This window comes from Mirounga leonina, unplaced genomic scaffold (assembly GCF_011800145.1).
Source record: "Mirounga leonina isolate KUSES-001 unplaced genomic scaffold, KU_Mleo_1.0 Mir_200, whole genome shotgun sequence".
NCBI classification, from domain to species: domain Eukaryota; kingdom Metazoa; phylum Chordata; class Mammalia; order Carnivora; family Phocidae; genus Mirounga; species Mirounga leonina.
In genome coordinates this window covers 12,152,593-12,173,322 of record NW_023270503.1, presented here as the reverse complement: position 1 = coordinate 12,173,322, position 20,730 = coordinate 12,152,593, and the positions used below count along the sequence as shown (strand labels likewise).

Genomic DNA, 20,730 nt, shown 5'->3' with positions numbered 1-20,730 from the left:
ACTCTTGGTTTTGGCTCAGGTTGTGATCTCAGGGTCCTGAGATCCAGCCCCGTGTCAGGCTCTGCCCTCAGCATGGAGTCTGCTTGAGTTTTCCCCCTCCCTCTCTCTCTCTGCTCTTCCCCAACACCCCCCTATCTCTCAAATAAATGAATAAATTTTTTTAAAAAAGAAATAAAATGTGCCAGCAGCACAGTGAAATACTGAATCTTCACTAAAATGTTCATCTAATTGGAAATCTCCATACAAAAGAAACAAATACGAATGGTAACTAAAATAAGAATAAGCAAGTTTCGTTGTGCCAGAAGGACGTTGTAAGAGAAATGGAGATATGTCAAAGGACACAGATGTCAAGTTGATAGGTGCCACTGGCCAAATCTGGGATATTCTGAGCTTTAAAATAAAGTTATTGAATGAATATAACCCACTGAATAAAATAGGACTCTATTAACCAAATGATAAATATAAATAAAAGAAGTGTTACAAATTTTGGGGGGGGAAAAAGGGATATTTACATAATTTAAAATGAATTCCTGTATGAGTTCTAGCAGTTTTGCAGTGGAGTCTTTTGGGTTTTCCACATAAAGTATCATATCATCTGCAAAGAGTGAGAGTTTGACTTCTTCTTTGTTGATTCGGATGCCTTTTATTTCTTTTTGTTGTCTGATTGCTGTGGCTAGGACTTCTAGTACTATGTTGAATAGCAGTGGTGATAGTGGACATCCCTGCCACGTTCCTGACCTTAGGGGGAAAGCTCTCAGTTTTTCCCCATTGAGTATGATATTCACTGTGGGTTTCTCATAGATGGCTTTTATGATATTGAGATATGTATCCTCTATCCCCATACTCTGAAGAGTTTTAATCAAGAAAGGATGCTGTACTTTGTCAAATGCTTTTTCTGCAACTATTGAGAGGATCATATGGTTCTTGTCCTTCCTTTTATGAATGTATTGTATCACATTGATTGATTTGTGGATACTGAACCAAACTTGCAGCCCAGGAATAAATCCCACTTGGTCGTGGTGAATAATCCTTTTAATATACTGTTGGATCCTATTGGCTAGTATTTTGGTGAGAATTTTTGCATCCATGTTCATCAGGGATATTGGTCTGTAATTCTCCTTTTTGATGGGGGTCTTTGGCTGATTTTGGGATCAAGGTAATGCTGGCCTCATAAAATGAGTTTGGAAGTTTTCCTTCTATTTCTATTTTTTGGAACAGTTTCAGAAGAATAGGTATTAATTCTTCTTTGAATGTTTGGTAAAATTCCCCTCAGAAGCCATTTGGCCCTGGGCTCTGGTTTGTTGGGAGATTTTTGATTACTGCTTTAATTTCCTTACTGGCTATAGGTCTGTTCAGGTTTTCTATTTCTTCCTGGTTCAGTTTTGGTAGTTTATACATCTCTAGGAATGCATCCATTTCTTCTAGATTATCTAACTTGCTGGCATATAGTTGCTCATAATATGTTTTTATAATTGTGTTTCTTTGGTGCTAGTTGTGATTTTTCCTCTTTCATTCATGATTTTATTTATTTGGGTCCTTTCTCTTTTCTTTTTGATAAGTCTAGCCAGGAGTTTATCAATCTTATTAATTCTTTCAAAGAATCAGCTCCTAGTTTCGTTGATCTGTTCTACTGTTCCTTTGGTTTCTATTTCATTGATTTCTGCTCTGATCATTATTATTTCTCTTCTCCTGCTGGGTTTAGGCTTTATTTGCTGTTCTTTCTCTAGCTCCTTTAGGTGTAGGGTTAGGTTGTGTATTTGAGACCTTTCTTGTTTCTTGAGGAAGGCTTGTATTGCTTGGAAGAACAAATATTGTGAAGATGTCAATGCTACCTAGAGCAATCTACACATTAATGAAATCCCCATCAAAATACCATCCACTTTTTTCAAAGAAATGGAACAAATCATCCTAAAATTTGTATGGAACAAGAAAAGACCCCGAATAGCCAGAGGAATGTTGAAAAAGAAAAGCAAAGCCGGTGGCATCACAATTCTGGACTTCAAGCTCTATTACAAAGCTGTCATCATCCAGACAGTATGGTACTGGCACAAAAACAGACACATAGATCAATGGAACAGAACAGACAGCCCAGAAATGGACCCTCAGCTCTATGGTCAACCAATCTTCAACAAAGCAGGAAAGCATGTCCAATGGAAAAAAGACAGTCTCTTCAACAAATGGTGTTGGGAAAACTGGACAGCCACATGCAGAAGAATGAAACTGGACCATTTCCTTACACCACACACAAAAGTAGACTCAAAATGGTTGAAAGACCTAAATGTGAGACAGGAGTCCATCAAAATCCTAGAGGAGAATACAGGCAGCAATCTCTTCGACCTCAACCGCAACAACTTCTTCCTAGAAACATCGCCAAAGGCAAGGGAAGCAACGGCAAAAATGAACTATTGGAACTTCATCAAGATAAAAAGCTTTTGCACCACAAAAAAAACAGTCAAAACCAAAATACAACCGACAGAATGGGAGAAGATATTTGCAAATGACATATCAGATAAAGGGCTAGTATCTAAAATCTATAAAGAACTCATCAAACTCAACACCCAAAGAACAAAGAATCCAATCAAGAAATGGGCAAAAGACATGAACAGACATTTCTGCGAAGAAGACATCCAAATGGCCAACAGACACATGAAAAAGTGCTCAACATCGCTCGGCATCAGGGAAATCCAAATCAAAACCTCAATGAGATACCACCTCACACCAGTCAGAATGGCTAAAATTAACAAGTCAGGAAATGACAGATGTTGGCAAGGATGCGGAGAAAGGGGTACCCTCCTACACTGTTGGTGGGAATGCAAGCTGGTGCAGCCACTCTGGAAAACAGTATGGAGGTTCCTCAAAAAGTTGAAAATAGAGCCACCGTATGACCCAGCAATTGCACTACTGGGTATTTACCCCAAAGATACAAATGTAGTGATCCGAAGGGGTACGTGCACCCCAATGTTTATAGCAGCAATGTCCACAATAGCCAAACTATGGAAAGAGCCAAGATGTCCAATCAACAGATGAATGGATAAAGAAAATGTGGTATATATCTACACAATGGAATATTATGCAGCCATCAAAAAACCCCCAAAATCTTGCCATTTGCAATGGTGTGGATGGAACTAGAGTGTATTAAGCTAACGAAATAAGTCAATCAGAGAAAGACATGTATCATATGATCTCACTGATATGAAGAATTCTTAATTTCAGGAAACAAACTGAGGGTTGCTGGAGTGGTGGGGGGTGGGAGGGATGGGGTGGCTGGGTGATAGACATTTAGGAGGGTATCTGCTATGGTGAGTGCTGTGAATTGTGTAAGACTGTTGAATCACAGACCTGTACCTCTGAAACAAATAATACATTATACGTTAAAAAAAAAAAAAAAAAGATAGTAAGAAGGGAAATATGAAGGGGGGGAATCGGAGGGGGAGACGAATCATGGGAGACTATGAACTCTGAGAAACAAACCAGGGGTTCTAGAGGGGTGGGGGGTAGGGGGGTAGGTTGGCCTGGTGATGGGTATTAAAGAGGGCACATATTGAATGGAGCACTGGGTGTTATATGGAAACAATGAATCATGGAACACTACATCAAAAACTAATGATGTAATATATGGTGATTAACAGAAAAAAATAAAATAAAATTTTTTCTACCCAGGGCACAGAACTGAAGCAGTAGACAAAAATGCCCCTCTCCTAGACTATCCTTAAAAAAGATCTATTTTCATACTTTAAAAGCTGCTGCCTGAGAGTCCAGCTTCCAATCTAGATGCTCCATCTAGATGCTGACTGAGAGCCACACATTAACAAAATGAAGGATATAAATCATATGACCATCTCAATAGATATGGAAAAAGCATTTTAAAATATTCAACATCCATTCATGATAAAAACTCTCAATAAAATGAATATAAAGGAAATGTACCTCAACATAATAAAGGCCATCTATGACAAGCCCACACCTAACATCACACTCAACCATGACCAGATGAAAGCTTTTCCTCTAAGATGAAGAACAAAAACAAGGATGCCCATTCTCACCATTTTTTTCAACATGCTACTGGAAATCCTAGTCAGAGAAACTAGGCAAGAAAAATAAAGACATCAGTCAATGTGATGTAACACATCAAGAGAAAGGATAAAAACCATATGATCATTTCAATAGACACAGAAAAAGCATTTGACAAAGTATAACATCCATTCATGATAAAAACCCTCTGCAAAGTAGGTTTAGAAGGAATATACCTCAATATAATAAAGGCCATATATGAAAAACCCACAGCTAACATCATACTCAATGGAGAAAAACTGAAAGCTTTCCCCCTAAGATCAGGAACAAGATAAGGATGTCCATTCTCACCACTTTTATTCAACATGGTACTGGAAGTCCTAGCCACAGCAATTAGACAACAAAAAGGAATGAAAGACATCCATATTGGTAAGGAAGAAATAAAACTTCCAAAATTTGAAGATGACATGATACTATATAGAGAAAACCCAAAAGACACCACCAAAAAACTGCTAGAATTGATCAATGAATTCAGTGAGGTCACAGTATACAAAAATCAATGCACAGAAATCTGTTGCATTTCTATACACTAATAATGAAGCAAGAGAAAGAGAAATTAAGAAAGCAATCCCATTTACAATTGCACTGAAAATAATAAGATACCTAGGAATAAACTTAACCAAGGAAGTGAAAGACCTGTATTCTGAAAACTATAAAACACCGATTAAAGAAACTGAAGATGACACAAACAAATTGAAAGACATTCTATGCTCATGGATTAGAACAAATATTGTTAAAATGTCCATACTACCCAAAGCAATCTACACATTTAATGCAATCCCTATCAAAATAACAATAGCATTTTTCACAGAACAAGAACAAATAATCCTAAAATTTGTATGGAGCCACAAAAGATCCCAAATAGACAAAATAATCTTACAAAAGAAAAACAAAGCTGATGGTATCACAATTCCAGATTTTAAGTTATACTACAAAGCTACAGCAATCAAAACAGTATGATACTGGCATAAAAATAGACACATAGGTCAATGAAACAGTACAGAAAACCCAGAAATGAACCCACAACCATATGGTTAATCAATCTCTGACAAAGCAGGAAAGAATATCCAAGGGGAAAGAGAGTCTCTTCAATAAATGGTGTTGGGAAAACCAGACAGCAACATGCAAAAGAATGAAACTGGACCACTTTCTTACACTATATACAAAAATAAACTCAAAATGGATTAAAGACCTAAATGTGAGGCCTGAAACCATAAAAATCCTAGAAGAGAGCATAAGCAGTAATTTCTCTGACATCGACTGTAGCAATATTTTTCTAGATATGTCTCCTGAGGCAAGGGAAATAAAGGGAAAAATAAACTATTGGAACTATATTAAAATAAAAAGCTTCTGCACAGCAAAGGAAACAATCAACAAAACTAAAAGGCAACCTACTGACTAGAAGAAGATATTTGCAAATGATATATCCGATAAAAGGTTAGTATCCAGGATATATAAAGAATTTATACAACTCAATATCCAAAACAAAAAAAAACAAAAAAACAAATAATGCAATTAAAAACTGGGCAGAAGACATGAAAGATATTTCTCCAAAGAAGACAGACAGATGGCCAACAGACACATGAAAAGTTGCTTAACATCACTCAATATCGGGGAAACACAAATCAAAACTACAATGAAAGACCACCTCACACTGGTTGACATTCAGAATGACTGAATGTCAGAATGGCTGAAATCAAAAATGCAAGAAACAACAGGTGTTGGCAAGGATGTAGAGAAAAAGGAAACTCTTATCCTGTTGGGAGGAATGCGAACTGCTGCAGCCACTCTGGAAAATAGTACAGAGGTTCCTCAAAAATTTTAAAATAGAACCACCCTACAATCCAACAATTACACCACTGGGTATTTACCTAAAGAAAACAAAAACACTAATTCAAAGGGCTACATGCACCCCTATGTTTATTGCAGCATTGTTTACAATAGCAAACTATGGAAGCAGCCCAAGTGTCCATCAACTGATGAACAGATACAGACGATGTGTAACACACATACACACACACACACACACACACACACAGTGGAATATTATTCAGTCATAAAAAAGAATGAAATCTTGTCATTTGCAAAGCCGTGGATGAAGTTAGAGAATATAATGCTAAGTGAAATAAGTCAGTCCAAGAAAGACAAATACCACATGATTTCACTCATTTGTGGAATTTAAGAAACAAAGCAAATCATCATAGGGAAAAAACAGAGAGAGGCAAACCAAGAAACAGACTCTTAACTACGGAGAACAAACTGATGGTTACCAGAGGGGAGGTGGCAGGATGGATGAAATAGGTGATAGGGATTAAGGAGTACACTTGTCATGATGAGCACCGGGTTACTAAAATAAAAACTTAAAAATCAAAAGAGAAAAATCATAAGAAAGAGAAAATACATTTACAGTACTTATCAAAATAAATCCACATGAGTGGACCCGTGAAGTTCAAACCCATGTATTCAACGGTTAGCTATATTTGTTGTAAGAATCAGGTCACTAGAAAACCCAGAAATGAACCCACAACCATATGGTCAATTAATCTTTGACAAAGGAGGAAAGAATATCCAATGGGAAAAGGACAGTCTCTTCAATAAATGGTGTTGGGAAAACTGGACAGCAACATGCAAAAGAATGAAACTGGACCACTTTCTTACACCATACACAAAAATAAATTCAAAATAGATGAAAGACCTAAATGTAAGACAGGAAACCATCAAAATCCTAGAGGAGAATACAGGCAGTAACCACTCTGACACAAGCTATAGCAACTTCTTACATGATATGTCTCCTCAGGAAAGGGAAACAAAAGCAAAAATGAACTACTGGGATTTCATCAAGATAAAAAGCTTCTGGGTAATGGGTTTTAAGGGGGGAACTTGTGTAGAGCACTGGGTGTTACATGTAAGTGATGAATCAGTAAATTCTACTCCTGAAACCAGTATTACCCTATATGTTAACTAACTAGAATTTAAATAAAAATTTGAAAAAAAATAATAATTTGGTAAAGTAAAAAAAAAAAAAAGATAAAAACCTTCTGCACAATGAAGGAAACAATCAACTAAACTAAAAGGCAACCTTTGGGAGGGGGGGAAGATTATTTGCAAATGACATATCTGACAAAGGATTGGCATCCAAAATCTATAAAGAACTTATAAAACTCAACACCCCAAAAACAAATAATCCAGTTAAAAAATGGGCAGAAGGCATGAACAGACATTTTTCCAAAGAAGACATACACATGAAAAGATGCTCAACATCACTCAATATTAGAGAAATACAAATCAAAACTATGATGAGATACCACCTCACACCTGTCAGAATAGCTAAAATTAACAACACAGGAAACAAGAGGTATTGGTGAGGATTCAGAGAAAGGGGAACCTTCTTACACTGTTGGTGGGAATGCAAACTGGTGCAGCCACTCTAGAAAACAGTATGGAGGTTCCTCAAAAACTTAAAAATAGAACTACCCTAAAATCCAGCAATTACACTACTGGGTATTTACTCAAAGGATACAAAAATACTGATTCTAAGGGACACATGCACCCCAATGTTTATAGCAGCATTATAAACAATGGCCAAATTATGGAAAGAGCCCAAATGTCCATCAACTGATGAATGGATAAAGAAGATATGGTATATATACACAATGGAATATTACTCAGCCATAAAAAAAGAATGAAATCTTGCAATTTGCAATGAGGAGGATGGAGCTAGAGAATGTTATGCTAAGCGAAGTAAGTCAAAAGACAAATACCATATGATTTCACTCATATGTGGAATTTAAGAAACAAAATAAATGAACATGGGGGGAAGAACAGAAAGACAAACCAAGAAACAGACTCTTAACTATAGAGAATAAACTGATGGTTATCAAAGGAGAGGTGGGGGGATGGATGGGTTAAATGGATGATGGAGATTAAGGAGGGTGCTTGGGATGAGCACCAGGTATTATATGCAAGGACTGAATCACTAAATTCTATACCTGAAATGAATATTACACTGTATTCTAACTAAATAAAAACTTTTTAAAAAATCAGGTCACATTTTTAGTGAAGAACTTCCCACATTTTAGATTTGGCTGGCTGCATTCTCATGGTATTGTTTAACTTGTCTATCTCTTTTATGTAAAGTACTAATTATATCTATGGGCTGAATTAGATTCAGGTTTAATTTAGAGGATTGGGCAGAAATATTTCATAGATGATATTGTATACATATTACATCAAATCAGGAAGTACATATCTGACTGTTCCACCATCAGCTAAAACTAAATACAGATGATTATTGCCTAAATCCATTGTTTCATTAGGGGTAGCAACAATGGTGATTCTTAAAATTCTGACTTTTTTTTTTTAATTGAGGTATAACTGACATACAACTTTATATTAGTTTCAGGTGTACGGCAAAATGATTCAATATGTGTATATATTGCAGAATAATCACCACACTAAATCTAAATTCTAACATTTTTAATACTGGAATTCTTCCATAAAGAAAAACTTTCCCTCACCAACTATTCAGTTATCTTATTAAATTGATATAAGAAAGACAAGTTAAATGCTTTAGTTATCAATTTTCAAAATAATGAGTTAGTAAACAAGCAACCTACAGTTACGTCCAATACTTCCTTTTTAAGTATCATTATAAACTCATGGATTTCTATATATTTAAGATATTTCATTCTATTACAGAAAATTCTAATGGAAACTTATGATAAAAAGCATTTTAGACTAGTGGGAAAGGATGGACTAGCTAATAAATAGTGGTGGGTCAATGAGCTATCTCTCAGGATAAAGGATATACAGTAGCATACTGGTAAATGCATAACCACAGGCTCTGGGAAACAAAAGAATGAATAGTTGGAATTTTAGCCTACTAAGCTAGCTCAGTATCTACCAAGTGATATTAAGAATACATGTAAAAGCACTTAGCATGGTGCCTAATACAAATGCTTAGTAAGTTATGTATGTGGATGTGTGTGTGGATGTTGTGTGGATGTGTGTGTATGTGCATGCCCATACATGCATGCACAGTGATGTGCTGCTAAATGTTAAAAACTGGCTCCATGGGGCGCCTGGGTGGCTCAGTCGTTATCTGCCTTCGGCTCAGGTCATGATCCTAGGGTCCTGGGATCGAGCCCTGCATTGGGCTCCCTGTTCCGCGGGAGGCCTGCTTCTCCCTCTCCCACTCCCTCTGCTTGTGTTCCCTCTCTCGCTATCTCTGAATCTGTCAAATAAATAAATAAAATCTTAAAAAAAAAAACTGGTTCCATAAGAAAAGAAACAGTTCTGACTTGTAGTGTTTGTCGATTTCCATTATATAAACACTCCTAGCGTAGATGATTTCACGCCACCAATGTAATGTCACTACATCCAGAGCTGGGGACAAACGTACACAACTCATTATCACTAGCCACTGTGAGCTGACTCCTGCATACCACCAAATATTACCCACAGAGTCATACATTATAAAATTCAATTATTTTGTGTATATGTGAACACATGTTTACATGCATTTGTGTGTGTGCATGTGCATGTATGCATGTATATAAAACCAAAACACACATAAAAAAACCGGGAGAGATATCCAATGGATGATAGGGTTTTTGCTGGGGGAGGAAATGGTATAGGGTAGGAGGAGAAGGATATATAGAACTTATGTTTTATCAACTTCATTGACTTGTTTGCCTACTGCTTATGTATTTATTGGGTCAAAATAGGATATTTTATGTTCTCACTAATATTAACATTAAGCTCCAATATGACATAAATAACCAGCTAAATTAGATGTCATATTACACACACACACTCACACACACTCACACACACACAACACACACACACAAACACCTTCTAAAAAATATACAACTTACTTTGGCTTCAGTTTCTCCCCTGTGAAGAGTATATAGATGATGGACAGCACTTTGTGATGAAGACCAAGGATGAGTCAGAATCTGGAAGACATGAAAGTCATGGCCAAGGGTGTCTGTTGTGACTAGAAGCATTCCTGAAAGACACACCAAAAAGAGTAAAAATAAAAACAATTATGTATGTGGATGAAATATTTTCACAAAATACTCATTATACTTTAAAGGGAAAAAAATTATCAAAGATGTAAAAAACTTTCCCCAATAAAAAAAATTAAAACACAGCACCTTTTTCCTGTATGAACACAAAACCTTCATGCCACATCAGTATACATCAGTATACATTTAGTGAGGACGCTAACTGTAGTTTTCTGATGCTCCCATATGACTAGTAGAGAAAGGTTTACCAAGAGTTCACAAGCATTTTAAAACAGCCAATCTGATAACAAAGAACGTGAAAATGACTTCTCTCCATGGAACCAAAACCTGCTCCCACTTTTTACCATTTCTCAAAACCTGAATTTTGAGTTTCAGTTTATCTACTAATACCCTACCTTAATTCACCAGTTTAAACTGTGTCTCTACCCTGGCATAACATTTATCCAAACTGCCTACAGTGTCTCACGGAGCAAGTTTTTAATTTTGACAAAATGTCATAGCGAAGAATTCTTTGCCTAATCCATGGTCACAAATATTTTGTTTTCTTGTCAAAATTTCAGAGTTTTATATTTTACATATAGGTCTATCATTCATTTTGAGTTAATTTTTGTAAAAAGTATGAGGTGTTGCACAAATTAACATTTTTGCAAATGATGTCCAATTGTTCCAGCAAGATTTCTTCAAGAGACTATTCTTTATCCACTGAATTCTTTATCCTTTATTTTTTATCCATTGTCAACTTGTCAAAGATCAACCAGCTATATCTGCATAGGTCTTTTTCTGGAAGTATTATTCCAGTCCATCAATTTCTGCATCTATGCTTTCATTAATACCACACATTTTTTTTTTAAGATTTTATTTGTCAGAGAGAGAGAGAAAGCACAAGCAGGGGGAGTGGAAGAGGGAGAAGTAGGCTCCCCGCCAAGCAAGGAGCCCAAAGCAGAACTCGATCCCAGGACCCTGGGATCATGACCTGAGCCGAAGGCAGATGCCCAACCAGTTGAGCCACCCAGGCACCCCAATACCACACTTTCTTGACTATTGTAACTTTATAGTAAATCTTGAGATCAGGTAAGAACCTTTTCAACATTATTTTGGTTATTCCAATTCCTTTCCAAACACAGAATCAGATTTTGATATAACAAAAATTCCTAGGATATTTTTTTGGGAGGATTATATTAAGTCTATAAATCAATTTGAGGGTGATGGACATCTTAACAATATTGAGTCTTCTGATCTATGAACACTTCATATTTCTTGATATATATCTTCTTTGACTTTTTTTCTTGTTCAGCACACAAATTGTAAATGTATTTTCCTAGATCCATTATAAATGCGACTCTTCATTTTATCTCAATTATCAATTTTTCCCTGCTGGCATATAGAGACATAACTGACATTTTTTATATTCTGCCAGTTCTAGGAAGGGTTTTTTTAGATTACATGGAATTTTCTTTACAGACTATCATGTAGTATGTGAATAAACATAATTTTATTTCTTCCTTTCCAAATTACATGCCTTTTTTTCCTTTTTCTTCACTTACTACATTTGCTGAGAAAAAAGGACTGGTGAAAGCAATATTCATGGCTTCCAAATTTTAGGAGAAAGCATTCAATCTTCAAGTATGATATTAGCTTTAGGATTTTTTATAAATGCCCTCTATCAACTTGAGGATGTTTCTTTATACTCCTAGTTTGTTGAGAGCTTTTATAATGAACGAATGTTGAATTTTGTCCAGTGTTTTACACCTCTGAAATGATTATGTGGTTTTCTTCTTTACTCGATTAATATGGTGAATTTTACTAATGAATGATAATGTTAAACAAGCCTTGCATTCCTAGGATAAGCTCCACCTGGTCAAAATCCTTTATTATATGCTGCCAGATTCAATTAGCTAATGTTTTAAGGTTTTCATGATGTGTTCCTGAGGGATATTCGTTTGTAGGTGTCTAATCATGTGTTTGTCTGTTTTTGGAATCAGGGTAAAGCTGGTCCTATTGTGAAATGTTCCTTATATTCTTATTTTCTAGAAGAGATTGGGGGAAACTGCTATTATTTCCTACCCTTAGATGTTCAGTAGTATTTGCCAGTGAAACAATGTGGGCCTTTTTGTTGTTGAAAGCTCCAAAATCATTTTAATTTAATTTCTTTGTAATTTAAATTTTATTACTTTAAAATGGAAAATTGGGGTGTTTAAATGTTCTTGGGTGAATTACTTTCTGTAACTCAAGGAAATGGACTTTATTAATATCTGTAGGATCTTTGGTGATGTCCACTTTTTCATTGAGATTATCAATAATTTGTCTTCCCTCCTTTTTTCCTTGGTCATACTGGCTAGATGTTTTCAAGGAAATCTATTTGGGATGTCACTGAGTTTTTCTTTTTTCTTTTCTTTTTTTTTTTTTTAAGATTTTATTTATTTTTTGACAGAGAGAGAGACAGCAAGAGAGGGAACACAAGCAGGGGGAGTGGGAGAGGGAGAAGCAGGTTTCCTGCTGAGCAGGGAGCCCGAGCGGGGCTTGATCTCAGGACCCTGAGATCATGACCTGAGCAGAAGGCAGACGCTTAACAACTGAGCCACCCAGGTGCCCCAGCTGTCACTGATTTTCTTTCAATTTCATTGATTCATCTCCTATATTCCTCCTTCTGCTATTAGTATCTTCTGTTACTATTTCCTTCATTCTCCTTGCTTTAGTTTTATTTGCTCTTTGTTTTTTCAACTTTTTCTTTGTTTAACTCACATGAACACACAACCCTGAGATCAAGACCTGAGCTGAGATCGAGAGTCAGATGCTTAACCCACTGAGCCACTAAGGCGCACCTTTTTCAACTTTCTTAAGGTGGAAGCTTAGATTACTGTTTCCGGAACTTTCTTCTTTTTCAGAGTAAGCATATATTGGTATAAATTTCCCTATAAACCTGCTTTAAAATGGACTGAATTCCAAAAACTTGTTATTACCTTTTCATTTGCATTCAGTTCTAAATGTTTTCCAGATATTTCCTCTTTATTCATGGGATATTTAGTATGTTGTTGAGTTTTTCCAAGTATTTGGGTATTTTTCAGGTATCTTTCACATACTGAGTTTTAGTTTAATTCCATTATGACAAGAAATTTGTTAAACCTTGTTTTATATCTGAGACTAGATTGCAGTGACTGTTCCACACACACTCGAACACTTGCAGTGTTATAAAGGTCAGTTAATTGATAGAATTGTTAGGATCTTCAATATCCTTACTGATTGATTGCCTACTTTCTTGTTCTACCACTGAATAGAACCAAACACCTCCAAGTATTTTTTTTTCAGTTATATAAGCTCCCTAAATTTTAGACCTTTTTTTTTTTAAGTCCATACACATTTAGGATTATTAGGACTTCTTTATGAACTGCCTCTTTTATTGAGATGTCCCATTTTAACCCTGGTATTTTCCTTGTTCTGAAGTCTACTTTTTCTGTTATTGATATCATCACTCTAGCTTTGTTCTGATTGGTGCACACATGGTATATACTTTTCCATTCTTTCACTTTTATAATCAATATAATTGTATTTAAAATGATTTTGTTTTAGACAATAATTGAGGTCTAATTTGGGGTTTTCTTAAATTCAATTCTGGACTTTTTAAATTGGTGTCTATAGTTCATTCACATTTAGCCTAACTTACTGGTAGGGTTGAGTTTATAGCTACCATTTTATTATTTTTTTATTATTTTTCTGATGGTTTCCTTGCTTTTGTTGTTTCTCTGTTCTTGCTTCCTTCCCTTTTCCTAGATAATTTCAATACTTTTAATATCCAATTTTAATTTTTCTATTAGCTTTTTAAATATCTCTCTTTATATTAAATTTCTGTTGGTTGTTCCAGAAACTATAATACACATATCTAAATTTGTGCGTGTTTGTTTATATTTTGTCCAGAATTTACATTTGTTTTCTGTGGGAAGAATGATTTATTAGCTCACTCTGCTATGCCAAAAGCAGAATCACATTTTTTAACTCTTAAAACTTTTCTCAGTTGAAAAAAAATATATGAAAGAATATTAAGCGCTAGTGGAAGATAAGGTCGGCATTTAAATGGAAAGATGAAGTATATGTGAGTTTGCTATCTACTTGGCTAATATAAGGTACAGCTCTAGTCACTATGTTAAATTCAAAAATGCCATACTAGACGCCAGTGTCCTGACTACTTCCAAAAGAATACATTTTAGATGATGAAAAGTGTCATTTGTTGAGATCTACTTCAAACGTGTAACAGTTTATATAACATTGCCTCCCATTCTGCACCCAGCTATGGTCATGGGGTCACTGACATACTTTATATTCTTTCCATATTATTGTTGTTACCCAAACAATAAATTTCTAAGGTTGAGCATGAATGCTTAATTGTCCTTTTGTGGACAATATTTCTTCACTCCTACTTTTTGCTGAGTGATACTAAGTCTGAATTATCACAATTCTGCTACTATGCTTTGATTTCACTTTTCCACCACAAAATGATTTTCTGCACATGAGAAACAATTCAATGGAAACATTCTGACAGGAAAAAGATGAACTTATAGTACAAATATATGACTCACCTACTAAAGATAAACTTCATTTCTTTTAGAATCATATCAATATTGTACTCATAATAAGCACTGCAGTAAAAGTCCCTGTTAGCCAAATCAAGACAATTACTGTTTCTCATGTGAATGATAATCACAAATGAATACTTTTCAATAGGCTCCCAGCTTTTCAAACTGACATTAACAACTGTCTAGTTTCTAATACGTAAAACAAATTGAGATTTTTAGAGAAATAGGCCACTGAAAATTTATCTTTATTAGATTCTGTGTATCCTATCTAAAAAGTTTTCTTTTGGGGTGCCTGGGTGGCTCAGTCAGTTAAGTGGCTGCCTTCAGCTCAGGTCATGATCTCGGGGTTCTGAGACTGAGCCTTGTGTAGGGCTCCCCACTCAGTGAGAAGTCTGCTTCTCCCTCTCCTTTGGCCCCCGCCCCCTGCTCATGCTCACTCACTCACTCTCAAATAAATAAAATCTTTTAAAAAAAGTTTTCTTTTTCCACTTCCCCATGTAAATGTGGCTTCCATAATCCACCAATGAGCTTTTTTTGATAAAATTTTAAAATAGTAAAAAAAAAAAATTGAAAGAGCAGAAAGGAAAGGAAGAATAACTAGTATAGTACTATACAATCATGTGCTTTCTTTTAATTTATAATTTCCTCTTTTGCACACATTCTGCTGGGAGAAATGACAAGCTTTTTTTTTTTTTCCTAGAACACAATTTAAAAAGCCGATATACATAAAAGGAAAAAGTCGTACAGAGTAGACTGTGGCTTGAGAACTATTTACGCAGCATCAGAAGACTAAACCAGACTCTAGCCTGGCCATAAACTAAACCCACGCCCCAAATGAGGTGCCAAGCCACAAAAAGCATTTGCGTCATCTGGGAATACAAGGAAAAGAAGGACTTCTAATTATAGGGCCTGGAAGCGGAAGCTTAGAGTGATTAGCTGTTTAGGCGCTGCTGTGTGTTTATCTGGAAGCTTCCTCTCCCTCACTCTCAGCTTCAAGTTTGATAGATGAGCGTTAGCATTAGAGGGTGGGGACCGAAGCTGCTGATGGTACATGGCGTTCTCCAAAATCTGAGGTAGCTGGAGACTGAACATTAAGGCTTTTGTGGCCTCATAAGAACATAAATCTTTTCAACTGGGCGTCAGCTGGTTAGCCCAAAAGGCAAAATTAAAGAGGAGCAAACCTCCACTGGGCATATGCTATAAAATCTTGGAAACATGAGTAGGTATGTCTTTTTTACCATATCCTATTTATAACACCTCCCTAATTGCATGGTTCTTTATCACGTGCACACATATGAATTGGAAAACAAATTACCAGCTATTCACACTCTCTTCCAAAAAGAGATATAAACACTGACATGCTGGGGCAAACAGAAATCGTTACAGGAATTCAAAATACATCACTCATAAAATAATTTTATATTTTGGTATTAATTCTTGTGAATTTAATACTTCCCCATCAATACCTGTACAGATTAAAACTTAGAAATTATTTAATTATCTTTTAAAGTTACTGGTCAGATTTGTAAACAAAAGCAGAAAAACAAAACCTTAGTACTGATCAAAATCTTTTAGGTCTTCAAATTACATAAAACCACAATAATAACCTATGAAAATCTGATTAATAAAACCTTTAAAATGAATGTGAATACTTGAAAACAACAGTCTCAAAATTTCCCTGTGGGCAGCAACAATGTTAGCACATTTATGTTTGAAGATGCTGATAATCAAACTCATTGCTGTATTTTTCTACATTTATGGCCCAGGGTATATTAAGTCTTTCTTAAATTTAAGCTCAAAATCACTGTTAAAAGCACTGCAGTACACGCTGTCAAACATACAAAAGACATGATTCATTTTATCCCTTCCTAAAGTTGCATATATCCACAACCAAGATAAATTAGACCAAAATCTCTGACATGGTTCTTACTCATTTGCTCCATGTGGGAAAATCTAAAATCAATAGTTGGTTTTCAGGCGCCTGCGTGGCTCAGTTGGTTAAGCGACTGCCTTCGGCTCAGGTCATGATCCTGGAGTCCCTGGATCGAGTCCCACATCGGGCTCCCTGCTCGGCAGGGAGTCTGCTTCTCCCTCTGGCCCTCCCCCCTCTCATGTGCTCTCTCTCATTCTCTCTCAAATAAATAAATAAAATCTTAAAAAAAAAAAGTTGGTTTTCGAGCTCACTTATTTTATAACTTACTATTTCTATCTTCTTGTGTTTTTAGGAGTTTCAAGTTAAGTGTCCAAACATCTTCACTGGAATAATTAATTTGTTTTCTTCCTTTCACTTTGCATCATGTAATATTTAGGATTCTGAAAACATCTTTGGCCATATCCAACGGATTTTCATATTAAATATTCTAATACTCATTGTTTTCAACAGTCTTTTCATCCAAGAGACATATAGGAAAGTGGTGCATGTCTATGTATTTTTATTTTTCCAAGTGGTTGAATACATTTTTTGTCAGATGCCAAAATAGTTTTTAAGCTTTATTAATCTTCATTAATGGACAATTTACTTACAATAAATATGTACTCATTTTAAAACAGTTTGATGAGTCTGACAAGTACATCATCAAGATAGAGCACATGCGAAAAGAATTCCCTTGTGTCCACTTGCAGTCCATCCCCTCCCCATTGTGTGGCCCCAGGCAACCACTGACTGGCTTTCTGTCATTATGAATTAATATTGCCTACTTTAGAATTCCATGTAAATGGAGTCACACAACATCTTGTTAAACCTACTGCTGTGGCTAACAGTACTACCTTCGTTTATTTATATTACTGGGCAGTATTCCATTATACAGATACATGATCATTTATATATCCATTCAGCAGTTGTTTCTAGTTTTTGGCTATTGTGAAACAAACTCCTGTGTAAACATATGTTTTTATTCTTCTTAGGTGAATATGTAGGAGTAGAACTGCTGGCTCATGTGTATGTTTAACTTGATAAAAAAAAAAGAAAAAACTGAAAATGTTCATCCAAAGTGGCTGTATCATTTTAACTTTCCCATGAGCTCCATAACTCATTAGCATTTGGTACTGTCAGTCTTTTAAAATTTTAACCATCTCAGTGAGTATTTGGTGATTTCTTATGGTTTTAGTATGCCATATTCCTTAATGATCAGTGATGTTGATTAGCTTTCTGTGTATTAAATGGCTATTTGCATATTTTCTTTTGTGACATGATTGTTCAAATCTTTTGCCCAACATTTTTAATTGTTTTGTCTTTTCATTATATATATATATTTATGCATATGATCTATGACTATATACATATATAATACTTTCTCCCAGTTTATGGCACCCCACCTCATTTACTTGACCATATCTTTGCCAAGGTCCTTAATTTAATGAAGGCCAATTTTATGGTTTGTGTTTTTGGTGCCCTATCTAAAACATCTTTCTCTATCCCTCCTGGGTCACAATGATATAATCCTTCTGTTTTCTCTTTGAAGGCTTAGTTTAAGCTTTTAAGTTAAGTCTATGATCAATTTAGAGTTCGTTTTTGTGTATGGTGTTAAGTAAAAGTTTATTTTTTTCCCAAGTGGATATCCCAGTTGTTCAGCACCATTGTTGAGACAACTATACTATCCACATTGAATTACTTACTATTTTGGTCCAATATCAGGTGACCATGTGTATGTGATAAATTTTTGGATTCTATTCCATCCATCTATAACTATATTTGCCCCAAACCATCCTTTCTAGATTACTATACATTTAGAGTAGGTCACCCACCTTTTTCCAGATTGATTTGACTATGGTAGATCCTTTGAATGTCTATATAATTTTAGAATAAGTTTGTGTTGATTACTTTTGGTTTAACCATTCACTTTTAATAAAGTGAACCATTAGTGGACAATATTAACACAAAATACTAGTAGGACATCAAGGCATAAAGTGATTAAATATTTTTATAAAAAGATAATTTTCTTTCATAATTGAATGATTTTTCTTACCCGACCATATTGTAATATCACAACATGGAGAGTCCTTACAATGGCAAAAATGTAAAATTTTTAGATAAAGTAGAAGAACTGGGACGATAAGGAAGTATTGTTTGGGAAGATTAATCTGACTCCTAACTTTATTCAGGAAAACAACACATCATACAGTTTCAGAGTTTTATAACTCTGAGGACCTTAGAAATAGCATGCCTGACTTCAATTAATAGATATGATTACTGAAACCCACAGACAGTGAGAAAATCAAAATTAAAAGTCTAAAAAGTATTAGCTTGTGTTGTCTACTATTAGTACCAATACAACATTACTGACCTCAGAGAAGAATTTTAAACACAGATACCCACACACATACAACTATCACAGACAATCACTGCTAAAAGTTCATAATAAAATACATTTCAAATTGAGGCTAATAGGAATTTGGTAGACAGGGGAGAGGGAAAAAAAAAAGTAAAATATCATGAAAAGCAGAAGACAGAAGGAGAAGTAAAGAGGATATGATATGATGCAGATCAGTCGGCTTGGAACAGATATTTTATGCATTAGGACTACAAAATATAATATGAAAGGTAAATTTGGAAATTAGGTATTACCAAAGGAATGCCTTCTATGTACTTCAGAGATGTGTAAAACAGAACTTTTTAACTTTTTTGGGTAGAGCTTATACAAGGGTGTGTGTGTGTGTGTGTGTGTGTGTACCAAGCTATATACTTAACATTCATGCAATCTACATTATGTAAGCTACAGTTCAATAAAAATGAAGACAAACCAAAACAAAAATAAGGATAAGAGAACAAGATAAAATCGGTGGTTTTATAGAGAGTGAATGAATGGAGAGAGAGAAAAGACAGATGCTAAACAGAGCAGTTAGAAAGTTAAAATCCTGCCCCTATGGGGCAGGGGAGGAGGGGGACACAATAAAACCTAAAAACACAGCAATCAGAGAGGGATGCATAAGAAATACAGATACATGGTGAGGGGTCAAGAAAGAGGTCAATGAATCTCAGATGTGCAGCTTGGCCAAATGGGTGGTCAAATCACCACGAATCATATATTCCAGAGCATACATACGACACTCTAACAGACTTCAATCAAGGTTCTAGCAGGGGAGATCAGAAAATATGTAACAATCATTAGATGAAAAATAAAAGTGTTAATCATTTAGTATTTTTATTTTGGGTATATTTGCAAATAGGTCAAATATTAGCAAATTACCAAGTGTCTCTGGAAATTAGATTTCATTACCTATCTGCACTATTTCAAAACATGACTTCTTAACTACATTTCAAAAAGACTATTTATAAGAACAACCACTGACATACAACAAAGATTACTGGGCACCAAGGTAGGGATTCTTTGCACAACCTCACTCTACATATCTGTATCTATATAGATAAATGTAATGGCTTCTTAGCCCATCAGAAAGATATGGCTTGGGGGGCACCTGGGTGGCTCAATCGGTTAAGCATCTGACTCTTGATTTCAGCTCATGTCATGATCTCAGGATTGTGAGATTGAACCCTGTGTCAGGCTCTGCCTGAGGTTCTTTCCCTCTCCCTCTCCTTCTGCTCTCCCCCCTCTCTCTCTTTCTCTCTCAAATAAATATCTTTAAAAAAAAAAAGAAATGACTTGAATAAAGAGACCAAAAACAACCACAACCATCAAAATTTCCCACAAAACAATCAAAGCAACAAAGGGAAAACCAAAAGATCAGTTCATTTTAAATTAAATAATAATTTTATTCTCTTCTATACTGTTGGTACTCTAAATTGTTGTGGTTTTTTTGTTTTGTTTTGTTTTTTTGTAAAACCCATTATATTAATTCTGAATACTGATATGGACTACTGTTTTTACATGTTTCTTTTCATCATCCGTTCTGGCACCCAGTCCTCATTCCCATCCCTTCCCATCATAAGTACCCACCCTATTGGATGTAACGTATGTCCTTTGAAATATATGTATCCTTGAGAAATATTTGCACTGTTTTCAGAGCAATGTTCAAAATAATTAACATATGGCAAGAGTATATACAAATCTGAATGAGAACACTGAAACAAGCCTGAACCCAGGGAAGGGCCAGAACATTCT

General features: G+C 35.4%; 1 protein-coding gene across 10 annotated transcripts in view; it reads right to left on the bottom strand.

The window, feature by feature from the left end:
• The window catches only part of BCAS3 (BCAS3 microtubule associated cell migration factor), a 598,224-nt gene that overhangs the window by 375,387 nt on the left and 202,107 nt on the right, over positions 1-20,730 (bottom strand). For all 10 annotated transcript variants that reach the window (XM_035026671.1, XM_035026672.1, XM_035026670.1 and 7 more), the window contains exon 14: positions 9,951-10,084. In XM_035026671.1, the coding sequence (XP_034882562.1) occupies positions 9,951-10,084 (134 nt within the window). The remainder of the gene's footprint in view (positions 1-9,950; positions 10,085-20,730) is intronic.